At 35.2% G+C, this 17,040-nt stretch overlaps 2 protein-coding genes across 2 annotated transcripts; both read right to left on the minus strand.

Annotated features, from left to right (window-relative positions):
• Positions 1-730: 730 nt before the first annotated feature.
• On the minus strand, positions 731-4,273 carry LOC132616645 (protochlorophyllide reductase, chloroplastic). The gene is made up of 5 exons (XM_060331191.1): positions 4,104-4,273; positions 3,917-4,012; positions 2,530-3,061; positions 1,242-1,600; positions 731-1,133 (listed from the first exon to the last, which is right to left on the minus strand). Exons 1-5 carry the CDS (start codon positions 4,155-4,157, stop codon positions 978-980), a joined length of 1,197 nt encoding a protein of 398 aa, XP_060187174.1. The 5' UTR covers positions 4,158-4,273; the 3' UTR covers positions 731-977.
• Positions 4,274-9,367: 5,094 nt separating this feature from the next.
• LOC132618507 (ethylene-responsive transcription factor ERF054-like) lies at positions 9,368-11,726 on the minus strand. The gene has a single exon (XM_060333546.1). The coding sequence runs from the start codon at positions 11,278-11,280 to the stop codon at positions 10,000-10,002; it is 1,281 nt and encodes a 426-aa protein (XP_060189529.1). The 5' UTR covers positions 11,281-11,726; the 3' UTR covers positions 9,368-9,999.
• Between the last annotated feature and the right edge of the window lie 5,314 nt (positions 11,727-17,040).

Genomic DNA, 17,040 nt, shown 5'->3' on the forward strand with positions numbered 1-17,040 from the left:
TTGCCTTAATCCTGAGCGTATATGATGGTAATTTTTCTGCTACTTGTTTAAAAACACAGTGAAGATGTTAATTCTCTATGAAATAATACTTTTGTAATATGGAGTTGATATTTATTCAGTGTTTTGTGCTTCTTTTATTTATCATCAACTGTTTCATAGTTTGGTTTCTGGCAGTGGATCTCGTTGATTCTATTTATGCCTGGAAATGGGTGCGACAAACCTATAAATGTGAGAACCATAAAACTTGGTTGAAGAAAATTAAAGGCTGTTTTGGGAAGAGAAAAAAGGATGTGGTTGCATGGCTTTGCCTGCTGAGTAATTGCAATGTTAGTTTGTATTCTTCAAACAAGACCGAATGCAATATATTTTTGTTTTATGAGATATCTAGTTTCTTGAGGTTTTCATTCAATTGTTTACCAGTTCAGGTTGGAATTCGAAATTGGTTATATTTTGAATTGTGATAGGGGTATATTTTATACTGTATGTGGTAGGCCAGTTGGTCTAGAGCTTGGAATATTTCTCATGCACACTGTATCACATCACTGACATATCATAAATGTTAATGTCAATTCTTTAGTGTATTTTTGTCCTAATCTGTTTCTTTGTTACTTTATTCATTTGAAGTGCATATACTATAGCAAAAGTTTCTGAATCTGAGAAAAGAAAAAGGATGCAAATGAAAATTCTGAACAGTAACAACTAACAAGTAGCGTGTCTAGATTTTAATGGATATTTGGAATACCAGTCTTCTTATCTTAATTTGGCAAATAGCATGATGGATCATATACTCTCTGTTTGATCAATTCTTGAGATGTTCATATCATTACAATAACTTGTTGCCTACCTACCTGAAAACTCTATCTTGGTGAAATTAATCAACAATAAACACCAAAAGTATTTTGATAAAGAACTATCTCATATATACACTACTTCTCTTGGCTTGGATGGAAAGACAAGCCACGCCATTGCCAGTCCATTTAAGCCAGTCCAACAAGCTTCTCACTGACCTCCCATAGCTTGCGTGCCTTCTCTGCATCGCTGGCTTCTTTCGACAGCTGGTTCTCAAACGAGGAGGAGGTACTGTTCCAACTCCAATAGACACCAGATTTTCCAAGGCTTGGATCACGTACTACCTGAATTTATAGCACAGATAATTAAGTGATATTCTTCATGCGGTAGTTAATAATTCAGTCTGTAAATGCGAGGGATGAAGGTGTCCAAGTTTGCTAATTTTAACTAACCTGTGCAAGTCTTTTTCCTGCTTCTTCTTCAGATACATAGCCTTTGGTAATGTACTTCTGAAATGGTGGGAAGAGAGCCCTGAACAAGGGAATGTGATTCCTAAATAAACCAGTTTCAGCAATACAGCCGGGATAGAGGGAAGCAAAGGAAATTCCAGTCTCCTCGTGGAAACGCCTATGAAACTCTTGCATGGTAAGCATGTTACAGACTTTGCTGTCTTTGTAGGCTTTGGCGCCATCAAATTCTCCTCCATCAATCATGGGTGAGCAGTTTAAACTATTCAATCCTCCTGCAAGTCCTCGCAGATCTCCAAGATTTGCCTTTGGTGGCACGTTTCCAGCCAAAGTGTTTGTGTTTCCTGATTCAGAAAAATTATAGTATTAGATTTCAATCATGTTCGGTTTCCTTTAATATGACAATTTATAAGGAGCTGTATATGCTGTCCAGCATTTTTTTTTTTTTTGAAAAGGTAATATTTGTATTAAAATAGCACTTAGAAAGTGCTAAAAAATTATGTACATCAGAAGCCCAGAGCAAACCAGTGATTGTTCCCATCTCATTCCCGTAGAGCAACTATGAAGGAGGTGTTCGGTATGAAGGGAAATGTTTTCCAGGAAAATAAGTGGGTTTCTTATTTTCTTGTTTCCGTACAGTAAGCAAAAAATATTATCCTAAAAGTCTAAGAGCTTGAATACCACTTGTAAATAATCCAAAACTCGAACCTCCACGCTCTTTAGCATGAGATTTTGAGTCTCGTGTGTCTACCATTTCACCACCAAGGCATCTTGAAAGTGAATCGTATTCCATGAATATGATCTCTATCTAGTGTGATGTATCTGTATATAATCTAGACAAATATTATGGTAGGTGGGGGTGTTTTGTTTGGGGGGGGGGGGGGGAGGGAATGGGGATGAGGTGTGTTGGAGGGCGGCGGGGAGGACACAATCAATGTGGAATGCCACTTTTCCCTACTTCCATTAGGGAAGTCGTTTTCCTCATTTTGAAGGACCTTGTTTTCCTAGAGAAAATGTTCTTCAAAATTTTTGACCAACTGAACATGGAGAAATTGGAATGTTTTCCTCCATCATACCGAGCACACCCGAAATCTTTCATATGTTCATCACATGCTATCCAGCATTTTATGTATCATGAAATATGTGTAGTTTCTAGCTGTAAAGCTTTGATAATTTGTTCCTAGCTTTACTGACAGTGACCTGACATTAAGTTGCTCAATGAAGTCGAGTATGCTGGATATGGGAGCATAAGCTTTGAGTTTCAGACCAGTACCTGTAATGGAGCCAACAATTATAAGGCGCTTTTGTGGGTGATCTGATTGCTTGAGGTCATCTAACAGCAGCCTTGAAAGCAGGAAATGTCCGAGATGGTTGGTTCCCACGCTAAGCTCAAATCCATCAGCAGTAAAAGTTGGTTCTTTAGCAGTTGGTAAATACACTGCAGCATTGCAGACTAGCGCATCAAGTGGCCTGCCTGAACGTCGGAAAGTATCTACAAATTGTCGGACACTTTCAAGGGAAGCGAGGTCCAGATGCATGACAGTGTAGTTTTCCTTTGGAATGCCAACTGATTTTGCTGCTTTCTCAGCCTTGAGGAAATCTCGACAGGCCATTATAACGTGCCATTCTCCTGATTCACCTATAGCTTTTGCTGTAGCTAGTCCTAAACCAGAGGAGGCTCCAGTAATTATCACATTGCCTTTCCTGAGGGTTTTCTTCTGTTCTGAGGTGGATTGGGTGATTGCGGGAGTGGTAGCAGCTGTTTGTGCTCTAATAGGTACAACCGCTAGTTTCTTTGTCAATTCCTATTCCATGATACGCAAAATGTAGTATGTCATCAGTATCCAGAGGTGAAGAGTAAACGATATAAGTTTATTTCATTCTCTATAAAGGAATTAAGCAGTGGATTTCAGGTGAGATATGTTCAGAATTGCAATGAAAGACATTGGTTCAAAAACTTGGCTTTATTTGTTTAGAGATAGGTATTTGCACAATTGGCATTTTCGTCAAGGAATGGCGATATGCTTTTCTTTTTCTGCTCTAATTAGATGTTTTTATTTCTGATTTGATGAACCAGCGTCAAGCAACAAAACAGGTTGATCAAGAAAAAGGTCTTAAATATGTTTTTCATTTGCTTCAAATGGAGTAACTAAAACTGTAAAAATTCATCAATTGTATGTTCTGGACTGACCCAAGAAGAATTTGGTACTCTAAAATATTTGTACTGTTTTTGCAGCTTGAAATATATTGTGCTTCTTGCTTTTTACTCTGGTAAGTAATTTGTCTTCCTAAAATAGCTTTTCATGAAGAGAGGAGACTCTAATTCTGCTTCTTGGGCTCTACTATACTTTTTCATTTAGCAGAAAGTTATTTAACAACTTGCACAGTAAGAACCCGTTTGGACATTCAATTTTCAACTTCTTTTTAAAAAATTGTTTGGTTATACATTGTAGTCAAATTTTTCACTCCAACTGGAACTTGAGTTTTTCAAGTTAACTTTTGTTACTCACGAAACTTCAACATTTTTTCAGGTGAAACGCATGTTCAAATAACTTTTTTCAACTTAACTTCAAATACTAATTTTGTTTCAAATATCACCAAATTCATGTCCAAATGCCTACTAATTATAAAAACTAACATAGACTCTGTATTTGGGATACCTTGTTTTCTGCAGCAGTAGTGAATTTAGATTTCAGGTTGCAAGATAATGCCACTCCAAAGAAGCTACTGTCCTTGAGAGTGGCACATGATTTACCCTGCCACAATTGAGTCACATAAAATCTTGTTCAATTTTCAGGTTAGTAATTAACAAAGTATGTTTAGTTGATTAGAAGTTTGCAGCTTTACCTCTTTGTGGAGGGAAAATGCAGATGGAAGCAAAGATGCTGCTTGGAGAGCCATATTAGACCTGTTAATCAAAATAACTCTTATTACAACTCTCTTATTAGGAAGGTGTGGTTGGGCGTAGGGGTGGGGTGTCTATTTAAGTAGTTTGATTTGGAGGTATGTGGGCATTTGTAATGAAAAATCAGATCAGAAGGATATTGGGCTTTGGGACAAGGATAAGATGGTAATGGAGAAATCTGGAGAGTGCCATGTCAGCTTCCTCTAGCCAATCAATGCTTGAGTTTGGATTCTCCTTGATATTTACTACCTGCTCTACATACGCTGATAGAACTGGGCTGGCCCTTATATTCAGAGGCCTACATTGGGTGGGCTTACCACTTTTTGGACTGGGCTGGGCCTAATATCAGAGGGCTACATTGAGTAGGAGGAGGCCCAACTAAGATTCAATCTTCAAGACCAGATATTTTCGTGGTTGTTCCGTTTTTGGAGCAAATGTTTAGTAAGTGACTCTCTTTTTCATTTCTATCAATTAGCAGGAATGCCCCTCATTCGGGGTGGTCTTTAATTTCCCCCCCTCAAATTGCTGGTCTTTAATTTTTTCCCTTCGCTAGAAATCCTAAGGTTTTGGGTTCGAACCCCGGCTCCTGCATAAAAATAAAAAATAATTTCTCAAGGCAAGGCTTGGAGGAAGTTATGCTGGATCCGACATAAGCGCCTTAAGGCATAACTAAAGTTATGCCGGATCCGGCATAAATTTTATGCCTTAAGGTAATTTATAAGGTAGACTTTTATGCCTTAAGGCAACCTCTGCCGGAGATATCATAAGTTGTCTTAAGTCCAACATAAGTTGCCTTATAAGGCAAACTTTTGGTTATGCCTTAAGGCAACATATGCCGGATCCGACATAACTTTAGTTATGCCTTAAGGCAACTTATGCCGCATAACGCAGACTTTCTCAAAGTCTTGCCTTACTAAATTATTTTTATTGTTATGCCTAATCGGGGGTTTGAATCCAGAACCTCGGTATTTTCGGCCACCTTCAAGCGTAGGGCAAAACTTAAAGACCACCAATTTGAGGGATAAAATTTAAAGACCACCCCAAAAGGACAATCAGCGCAAAAAAGTTGCAATTTATGAACTTTTTACACTATGGTCTAAAGATTCATTTTGACCAAATTGAAAATCTTATGTGAAACATTAAAACATGATCTAATTTTTATAGACGTCAACGATAGTCTAATGTTTTGCGTTATCTGTGCACACGATTTTTTTGTTCAAAAATAGGGATAAAATTTAAAGGGGTAATAGCACTTTTGGTCCCTTAATTATAGATTTGGTCCTTGTATATAAGATTCAGCAATTTGACCTTCCATTAATTAAAATGCGTATTTTTTATCCCTTTATGTTGGAAACATATCACGTTTAGGCTATTTTTAGATGTAAATACCCTCAAATATAGAGTAATAATACAAATTTAATATGACACGAGTAATTAAATGGGTAGAACAATTAACATTTCAGAAAATCTGTGATTATCCCCAAGCAAACTGATCAAAAGTGTACACTTCAAGAATTTAAGATAAATGTGTTTAGTCAGATATCACAAAGATTAAAATAAAAATTTGCCAATAACTGAAGGACCTAAAGTGATATTAACCCAAATTTTGAATGATGGTCTAAAAAGGGGTTATTTGTGTAAAAGCCTTCTTGAGCATGTACTAACTTTCTTAACTCCGTTTTCCCTCGTTAAAACATTTACATGCTAACTTCCTTTTCCATTTCTTCAAAAATAAAGTCACATATTTCGGACGCCTTTAAGTTTTATGTAAGAAGAGAAAAACAGAGGCGGACCCAGGATTTTGAGTTCGGGGGTGCTGAATCCAGGAATTTTGAGTTCGGGGGTGCTCTATTAACTATTTATATCTATTTCCTTTATATTTTCTATACAGTTATACACTCCGTAACTGAATTTAATGGGTGCCGGAGCACCCAAAAATTCTACATAGGTCCGCCCATGAGAGAAAGGGAATATAAAATAATGTTTCAGGTCTCTACTTATGAGTCATGTGACATATAGTATATAAACTAAGGGAGAAAAGTAATATCCAATTTAATACGACGAGGACATCACTGGTGAACCTTTCAGCCCCTTATGTATTTTAGCCCCTAACTTTAATTAATATAAGCTTTGAGTTTCCCCTTCAATTTATTTTATTTTCTCTGTTACTTCATTCTTTTTCCTCTTTTGTTTTGTATTGGTATTAAGTATTGTATTTTTTTGGAGTTATTTTGGGATGAATTCTTTGATGACACATTATTCCCTAGCAGAACAAGTTCTTTGAACGCTATTTTTCTATCACAATATTGTGGACTTTGAATGTTTCTAATTAGTTCCTTTCGACATTTTTCTTGTCAAAAGCAATAATTGTTTTTTTTAAAAAAAAAAAATCACTACGGAAACAAAGTTAAACATCTAACTAAATATTGTCCTATGTTTATGGATGATTGATTGCCGAATAAATTAGAAGCTTGGTAACATCAAAATCGTATTGCCACGTCTCGTCCTCGGATTTTGTTTTTGTCCTCGCTCATGAAAACACAACTTATGTTCAAGTCTATGTGTATATTTTAAGAGTTTAATTTATATATATTGATTGTATAAAAGAAATTTTACGCTATGAGATTATTTAAATGATGTTGAGTTCCCACTTGGATCGATGATTTATGTGGTCTCCTTATATGATCTTGATTGTTGAGCAATCCTCACCTCATGAGATATTTTGTGAGAGTTAGCTAGATCAATGTTCATTTCTTATAGAGCCGGCTTATCACAATATATGATTTACCAGCTATTGGAAACTCATCTTATATTGTCCCTATTGTACAAGATTGGATAACATAGGCGATTTCCCATATCGGTGGGTAACTGGGGTTGCGGAGGTTTTGAATTCCTACATCGGTGGTGGGTGACAGGTTAATGTTGTTTTGGTCAATCCTCACTTTATGAATTAGTTTTTGGGGTTGAGTTAGACTAGAGATTCAATTTTTTATCAAATGATAACTAGGATTGATAACATATTAAGATACACCGATATTATATATATTCGTTACAATGTTGGTGTATAGATTTAACTTGTATACACCAACATTGTATCGAATAAATTATAGGGGAATTTATTTAATTTTGTGGAGATAATAGAGCTGCAGCCGCTCCATGACATCAAATGTTAGGCATGCTTTAGTTCTACGCGAGGACCACTTAACGTAATCCATAGCTATCTAACCACAACATTTTAGATATTTTTGTTTTTTTATTATTTGCTGACAATTTTAAAGCATATCATTTTCTCATCTCGGCTACAATGATGTTTGTAACGTTCTAACTGCGAAATTAGCTGATTTCATGGGCCGGCGACTGGGTCCCTCTCAATGGATTAACAACATAACTAAGGACTAAAAAGCATGCTAATGACATATTATTAAATGCATTGACTTTCTTTATTAATCCAGCAAATATGCTGTTTTGCCATGAGTCGGTTTAAGATTTAAAGAGGTGGATGCTCACTTCCTAATATATTCATATATTTTTGTAAAAAGTTCACTAATTATATTATGTGTTTAGTGTCTGAATCTGAGGTAGTGAAGGTGCAGTGATGTTTTAAAAGTCGAGATATAGCATTTTAAAATTCACTTGTGGAATTTAAAATTTCATAATAGTGACTATTTTTTTAATGTATAATTGAAAAGTGGCTAGTAAACGTTATGATAGGACGAGGCTTAAGGCCTGTTATCGCAAGGTACGAGCAAAGGTCGATTTAGGATTTTACGTTATAGGTTTTGGAAGATAATCCTTTTTGTTACTGAGTACATAAATACAAGATTTGAGTTAAAGTTACTTGATTTTGTCAACCCATAACTTAAATTCGTTCTTGGATGAGCCCCGCGAAATAGAGTTTTAATTTGTTGAAATCAAAATAATTAGGGCATCATGCGGAAGCTAATCATTGCAAACCTTAAACAACGATAAATCAGACGACAAAGAAGATATACTAAAAAGATATAATATTATAATATGATTTGGTCAAATGACCTACATAGTGAAAAACTAATGGAGTATATAAAACATAAAAACCTATTGAGAGAATTATCTCCCCTAAACAAGACTCTTTAATGACTACATTGTGGATGCTATTGTGTTTTTTTATTGTATGAGAGAGATTCTTCAATATATAGAGGTCAAAACTTTTTCCTCCAAGAAAAGGACTAGCCAAATATGGAAGAGAATTATATTCTCCTTTCAGGAAAAATAAAACAATTATGGTTATACTTTGACTTTCCTTTAAGAGAAAAGTAAAACTCAAATATGGTAAGAAAATCAGGGCAAAACCCTGACATAATCTTTATAAAATAAATTTAAAATAGATTAAAATGTTACGAAAAAATTGATCAGAGCTAACTAGATTCAGAAGATGAGATGAAACATCAAAGGGAATATCAGCACTCCCATTCTATAAATTCCTGCCAAGTCTATATCAACCTATACTCAAGTTTTTAGCAAAAGAAAGACGGACATCAAAAAAATGTTTGGAGTAAAGTACAAAAATCTGCCGAGAAAGAGTCACCTTGTTTGTCTTAGACAGGCTACTACGCAACAATCACATATACTAATGATGTTGTTCGTGATAAACGTGGTCGGCAAAACTTGCTTAGCATATTTGAAGTTGTTTCCATCGCCATCATTAACAAAGTCGGATCCAGAATTTGAGTATATAGTTCTGCATTTTAGAAAAGGATATTTTACTGGATTTTCAATAAATTATTTATATAACTGAATTTCTTAATACAAATATAAGATTTTGGCCAAAACTATTCGATTTTGTCGAATACATAGCTAGAACTCTAGTTTCAGCCCCGATCATTGTTTATAGAGGAACAAGAAAGGAAACAAAACAGTTAAAAAGGATTGATTTTTCATATGATCATTCAGTCAATAGTTTTTATCTTAAAAAGTCACATTTCCAATTTTCCACAATAAAAAAATAATTTTTTGAGATAATAACTATTAATTAAGTGATCAGAGAAATCAATTCCAATAGAAGTGGATATTTTGCAAATGCCATGCATGAACCTAGACTGGTATGGCCGTTTCTTGAATGTTGAGCAGACCATTATTTAAACACCCTTTTGCAGGACAGCATGTTCTGCTTTGTGGCATGCTTGTTAAAAATAATATTTTTTGCACACTAGATTCCAAACAAAGGAGAAATGTATCAACTTCAGAAGAGGAACAAAATGCTGAACTAATATCTTCAATAAAACAACAACAAACAAATTACAACATATAGATCTGAAGTGAAGATCAATACATATATATACACACACTTCCATTCTCACCATCCTCGCGAATAAAAAATGAGCTCGTGATGGAGGAATTGTCAAGAGTAGATCATAAAACTGTCTCCCTCGACGTTGGTGCTAAGGCAATTTAACTACTGCACTAAATTAAACACTGCAAATGAGAAAAAATCTAAGGAAACCAACTAAGTGCTGATGAAACTAGCATATGGTCTCACTAAATGTGATACATATGTGTGAAGTACTAGTAAACAAGTAAAACTTGTCACTGCAAGAAAAGGCTTTAAATATGCAGCCATTTTGCAGATATGACAAGTATGGTGGATCAAGTGGAAGAGGGGTCCAAAGATCGCATTGCAGGTTAAAAACTGCAACAATTGGAAAAAGAGATGAACAAAGACGGTGTATGAACTCACGGGCCTGGCCAGAGATGCATCCGGTGGATGAATCCGCGGAGATTATGTCAAAAAAAGATCTCCTATGGCCAAAGGGAGCATGTAACACCTAAATCCTAAATGGACAAATGTATGAGAAATTGAACCTAAAAGAAAGGCCTCATGGGACATGAAGGTGAAGATGGATTATCTCTATTATTATTATTATTATTATTATCATGATGCTGATGAGGATCAGAATTATGAGGCTCTAAATTCCCAAAATCAAGATTAGGTGGAAACATGAGGTTATTATTTGTGTAATCCACATCATCCCAAACTGCACTATCTGGACCCCAACCTGCTGGTATTGCATTGTACCATGCCTCAGCCATTTCACCCCATACTAATTCACTTGATTGTGATGATGATGATCCAGAACCTTCTATCAGACCAAAACTATCAAAACTCCCTTGGATTTCATCACTAGCTATCACCTCACTCGGTCCCATCCCCGAGTCCTCATCATGATTATCACCTTCCGGTGGTGGCTGTGGAGGCTGAGGCGGAGGCAGTAGTTCTTTATCTATTGGCTGCACCGAAACTGAAGTTTCTTGAGAAGTAATTGGAGATGAGGGAGAAGCTTCTCCTCTGTTTTTACCAATAAACAGTTCAGGGAAGTTGAGCTTAGCATTGTCTCCTCTTAGGTTATACGCCTGGCGGTCATAAGCCATGGCTGCATCTTCAGCGGTGTCAAATGTACCAAGCCAAAGACGGGTCCGATTCCTTGGAAGACGAATTTCAGCTACCCATTTTCCCCAATGTCTCTGCCTCACTCCTCTGTATAGCTTTGTCGCGGAAATAGGTTGTACTACCTGAGGCGGCCTAAAATATCCCCTGCTATCTTGCCCTAATCTGCTCATCATCATCATTCTTCCTCTCGGGCTTGAATTTATCGTTTCGTTCCAATACTGCAATAGTTGCTGCTGATTCTGTGATGATCCTAACTCCCCTGCAAAATACGGAGGGTAAAGACATTGTTGTTGAGGTGAAAATGAGATCATTTGCTGCTGCTGCGGGGAAAACACAGGCGTCGTGTTAGGTCCCAATTGGTGTGTCCCGTCAATGGCAAAAGGGAAAACGAGCCTTGACGTTGTAGAAGAAGATGATGACGATGACGGAGTAGGAGGAGGAGGAGGAAATGGCATGGATGTGGGATTATTATAAGGAACAGAGGATGGGAAACTCGGTTGCTGGTGAGAGTAAGAAGCATAGGATTGAGAATAGCGTTGGTGTTCGGGACTTTTGATTTTCTTGAAACGTCTGTTAGAAATGGAAGCTTCTTCAAAAACTGGCCTCCTTTGCTGTCTTTCAAAGGTACTTTCATCAAAGTCCAGTTCTTCGCCCATTGCCGTTCTTGATTTGCCACTTTCCTCTGGTGCAGCCATTGTCACTAGCCTCACAATTTGCCGCTCGCTCTCTTGAGTTCTTGAATATAATTGGGAAATGGTTTGTTAAATCAAACGAGTATTGAAACTAAAAATTAATAAAAACCCAGTTCGTAAAAAAGGTATTCAATCAATACCCAGATTTTAATTTGGTTGAAAACACACACACAAAAAAAAAAAGATCTGAATTTCAACTGTTGATATTGTCAAACCAAGAGAAAACAGAGGAAAGAAATAGGTGAACTGGTCAACAAACCATCCCAAATGTAGGCAAGAGATATTTTTAGAAAGAGAGAGAAAGAGAGAGCGAGCGGCGTCGAGTAAGAGAGAAGAGGATTACAAATTTGGAAAGTAATAGAAGGTAATTGGCAGTGTGAGATTGAAGATGCGGAGAGAGCGGAAATTGATTTTTGATATGAGAAAGGCGGGGAGGACGGAGGGGGAAATGAGAGTTAATATAAGGAGGCAAATGCTCTTAAATAAGTATTAAACGACACAATTTGGATTAATCACGACACCAACATCCACCGTCAGATTCAGGATTATCATTGAGGAGATTTGAAAAATAAAAATATAGTGTCTTGAAATTTGAACTTGAAAAATTCGAGGTGAATTTTAAATATTCTAAACCAATAAACTAACCCCTAATCATTTGTTTGGGGGATTCAAAATCTATTGCTCTCTATATATATATATATATATATATATTGTAATTTTTTTCCCTAAATATTAAACATCAGATGGAAAAGAGATATCCTACGGCTCCTAGTCCTAGTTTGGTCTGTGGCAGCTTATTTGGACCCACGCGGCTTTTTCTTTCTGAATTTCCGTTGCTTGCACTCCAACCTTCTTCAACAGTGTTACCTCCACTATAATCCCCCTTTCTATTTTTCTCTTTCCTTCTTTTGATCACTCCTCCTTTTGTTATTTTAATTATCTAGTATTCGAAATCTGATAGCTTGGTTAATTTAGATTCGTGTCGCATATGACATATTTGAGGGGCAACTCTTTGTCCGTTTCTACCAGGAGTTTTTTCATTTCAAGGCTCAAACATGAGACCTTTAGTGAAGAATGAACGAATATCATCCCTGATCCATCTCACAACATTCCTTGATGGTGATCTCTTTCCTTCGTAAACTCGTACTCTCTCTGTTTTGGGAAAAATGAAGGCTTTTGCATTACTAGAATAAATTATTTAATTTATGGCTTGTATTAAGAAATCATAACACGAGTAAAAAAGACTATGCTTTATTCTTCTGCAGGTGGACAATTGTTACAAAAAAAGAAGAAACTAGTAGATTCAGATATGAAGTAATTTCAATTTTTTAATTTTACATATGAGAAAATACACAAAAAAGAATAAAAAAAAGTACACAAAAAACTTTAAGCTCACAAATTTTCACAACTAAACTGATTTGAAAATGTACATAAAATGAGTCAAAGTAAAGAGATTTGGCTTCGTGAATATTCATGGTGTCATATAAGATTATAGTTTACTATGTTCATTCTAATTAATTGTCAATCAGTTAATTTTTTAGCATCAAAACTCATCAAACGAAGACAGTTTGTTTTAGAATGGAAAGAATAGTGCATGAAGAAACAGTATTAAAACATATGATTTAAATTAAAATTTGGCCCGTTAATATTTAAATTTAGCAAATCGAATTATGTGAGCTAGGTCTTTAAACTCCACGTAAAAGAAAAGAGTGGGGTGGTTAGACATGCTCCAATATGAATAGACCAATGAGAGAGCGAAACATAAGTAGTATGCGCGTTGGTGTCAAATGGAAAACAATACTGCCAATAGTTAAGCCGTATAGTGAGGTGGCAAGTTACAATTGGTTGTTGAAACTCAACAAAATATCTCAAGTTCCAAAAGTGATCAAATCCAAATGTCTTTGTTCCATAATGTCTGACTGTTCATATGCTCCAATAGCAACCGAGTTATTAACTGATTAGAGTCACCACCAATTTTACAGAAAGCACGTGGTTCCCCAATAGTCCTATATGTCTTTTTCTTCCCTTTTTTTACGGGAGTGCTTCTAGTTTTGTATTTTAAATTTTTAATTTTTTATATATACTGATTGTATTTTTTTTTGTTTTTTATATTTTCGATACTTATATTGGGCTTGACTAAATTCGAATTTGTACTAGAAAATTTCACATTGCGAGTAAAGTACTTTCTAATAATGGTAACTTCATACACAGCTCAAATACGAGAATATGGTTAATAATGAATGAGAGAAATTAAGATACCATTTGTGCAATAGTATTGTACCAAATCAGTAGAAAGGGTACTTTTTATTTAGGTGAAACAAAAGTGGACTTGGAAGGAGGTGATATTTGCTTTTAATACTTAAATTTGTGATTTAAACATAATACTCTCATGTAAAAATAAAGATAACTAGGAGCAGTATATGGATCTAATTTAGATCACTAATATTAGTATTCTACCTAAAAATGACCTGCAAAACTTGAATACACATTTATATCAATCGAGTCACTCTTTTAATCTAGTCGATAGAGCATGAACCATGTGAATTGATATGTCATTGATATACCACATGAAGCACCCACGCACCTTTCAGGCCAACTAATTTTTACAATCAATTGGTCCAATAGACCCTGTTTATCACACGGACATTGAGAAAAAACTAAAACTTTAATTATTTAGTTATTTTGTTTGCCGCTTCTTCGTATATTCACTTCCCTAGCTCATTGGTGTCGTACTGTCGAAATCATTAATCTTATGGAAAATGGACAGGAAGTTTGTGCATTTTTGAATCATAATAAATATAGCTCATTAAACAGGCATCAAGGATAAAAGTAGAGGTGCCTAATTAATGAATTAAATTAACAATGGTACTGAATCTTATCTCCTAACCGACTAAACATTGTCGTTATTAAGAAAAACATAGTCCTAGTCCATAGATTCTGACGGCTCTCGCTTGGCTAATACATTAGGATGAAGATGTCCTCCTAAGCATTATATTTGTTGTTTTTGTTTTTCAATGGAAAAGAACATGCGTATTTTTCTTTCGGTGAAGGCTCAAATATGCCCCTGAATTATACGAAATTACACACATTTACCCGTCGTTAAAAGGTTGGTGCAAATATGCCCCTAACGTTTTTTTTTGCTATATATGCCCTTGAGTTAACGGAAAATATCGGAGGACATATTTGTTCAGTTCGCATAGTATAGGGGCATATTTGAGCATTTGAAATTCCTGAATATTATGGCACAAATAGTTCTCAGATTTTTTTGTAGTGCACTTTATGCTAGCCAATAATTTATTGCAACTGCATTTTGAAACTCCACACTTATCATACAACCCCTCACTTTTCTCTCTTATTCTTTCACTTGTTTATGAAATGTCGGAAGCTTCGAGTTCTTCAAATAGCTATGGAAGGGTTTGTGGATGTGGAGTTGTGGAAGAGTTTGTGGACGTGGAGTTACTGCACTCCATCTCACTTATGAGCTTCAAATAATTCTACTAAATTTCGGTTATGAGTGAAATTCACGAAACAGCCAAACCACATTGAATGTTATGTAAGAAACTGTATAAATGCTTAAGATGTGATACTCTTTCTATTATTATTATCAAAATTTTAAGCACCGCGGGAGACATTTTTTCATATGTCATAAGTCTAATATAAGTTATCTCCTTTTTTATGTTTATGTTTTATTGCGGTAATTGTTGCATCCATTATTGTGTAGATATTGGAACTGAGAAGACAAAAAATATCCAGAAAGAACAACAAATTGAAAAATAAAAATAGTATTATCATTAGTAAAAAAAATCTTTTGAAAAGGGAAAATGATGCTCTTGTTGTGAAAACAGTCTTTAAAAGATGTTTATAATTGCATCTGCTCTTTTAGTTGTATAATTTTGATGTAATACAATGGTGGATGAATTGTAATTACAAATGTTTTTTTATGTTTTGGAATGCAATGATATTTTATGCCATAATATTCAGGAATTTCAAAGGCTCAAATATGCCTCTATACTATGCGAACTGAATAAATATGTCCTTCAATATTTTCCGTTAACTCAAGGGTATATATAGCAAAAAAAAAAAACGTTAAGAGCATATTTACACCAACCTTTTAACGACGGGTAAATATATACAATTTCATATAGTTCAGGGGCATATTTGAGCATTCACCGTTTTTCTTTTGTTCGGCTGAAATAAGAAACAGACAAGCTGCAGAGTGCACTATAAGGGCTGTCACACCATTCAAGATAGTTGTTACAGAGGACTAAAATAAGCTATTATAAGGATTAATTCTAGACAGTATCTAGACATATCCTTGTGTTTGGACACATTTTTTTAGGCTCAAAAAAAGTTAAAAATAGGTTTTTCAAAATAAGATGTGGATCGCACCAAGTGGGTAAATCGACCAGTTTTACATTCAAGTTAATTTCTTAAATGCATGAGACCACTCTTTTCTACTAGCTCTGTATAAACACAATACATGACTAATGACACAGTTTAATATAAAAAGGAAAAAAGAGCTCTTCTTAACTAATGAAAGACTTTTGTCTTTCACATAAGATAAGAAAATAGTTGAGGAGATGACCAATAAGAATTTGATAATCTTTGTATTATTAAAAACAAAATATAATCCCCAAAAAAGAAGGAATAATGCCAATAACATTAATAATAACTCTCCAAAATTGAAACATGTGTTATAAAAAGAAAAATGTGGAGCAGCTTTTAGTGCAAGTTTAATGAATAAGAAACAGACAACATGGAGAAATTAAAGCCCAAAAATATTAAGAAACAAATAGATACATACACGTACGGTAGGTTCGGAGAGTTACATTCCTTTCATGGAGAGATACGAGGTTTGCCTTGATCAGATGATGATTCTTATTCGACCTAGTTAATTAATTCTTCTCTTTTCATATATGTTCTAACAACATTGTATACTTTGAGTCTACCATCAGGGTTTTACCCTGATTTTCTTATCATATTTAAATTTTACCTTTTCTTGAAGGAAGAGCAAAAAATTTACCATAATTGATTTTACTTTTTTTAAAAGGAAAATATAAATCTTACATATTTGAATAAACCTTTTTTTGAAAGAAAAGTTTTGGACATCTATAAATTGAAGACCTCCTTCCCACAACTAAACAATACAATAGCATCCATAATGTAGTCGTTAAAGAAAGTTTTGTCGGAGATTATTCTCTCAGTAGTTTTCATCATTCTTTTATATTAGTTTTTTATTTGATATGTGGGCCAGTTGGCAAAATCATATTAATATTATGCTTCTTTTTTCGTATAGTTTTCTTTGTCATCTGATTTATTGTCGTCAAGATTTGCAATTGTTAGCTTCTGCATGATCCTCTCTTGAGCCGAGGGTCTTTCGGAAACAGCTGCCCTACCTTTCAAGGTGGGGGTTAGGTCTGCGTACACTCTACCCTCCCCAGACCGCACATGGTGGGATTATACTGGGCTTGTTGTTATTGTTGTTTGTTGTTAGCTTATGCATGATGCCCTGTTATTTCGACCCCAACATCTACTTGGACTAATGCAAGTCTAATTTTTTAATAGGGAAAATGCATAAAAACCTTCCTCAAACTTATCCCGAATTATCAGTAACACACCTATACTTTACGAAGGTCCTATGACCCCCCTGGATCATTTTAAACTGAAATATTGACATCATTAAAATGTCACACCCACATCTTTGTATCGCAGTGTATACACGCGCCTTATTTTCCAGTACTTCTTTATCCTTTTTTCTTTCTT

The sequence above is a fragment of the Lycium barbarum genome, chromosome 11, assembly GCF_019175385.1.
Source record: "Lycium barbarum isolate Lr01 chromosome 11, ASM1917538v2, whole genome shotgun sequence".
NCBI classification, from domain to species: Eukaryota; Viridiplantae; Streptophyta; class Magnoliopsida; order Solanales; family Solanaceae; genus Lycium; species Lycium barbarum.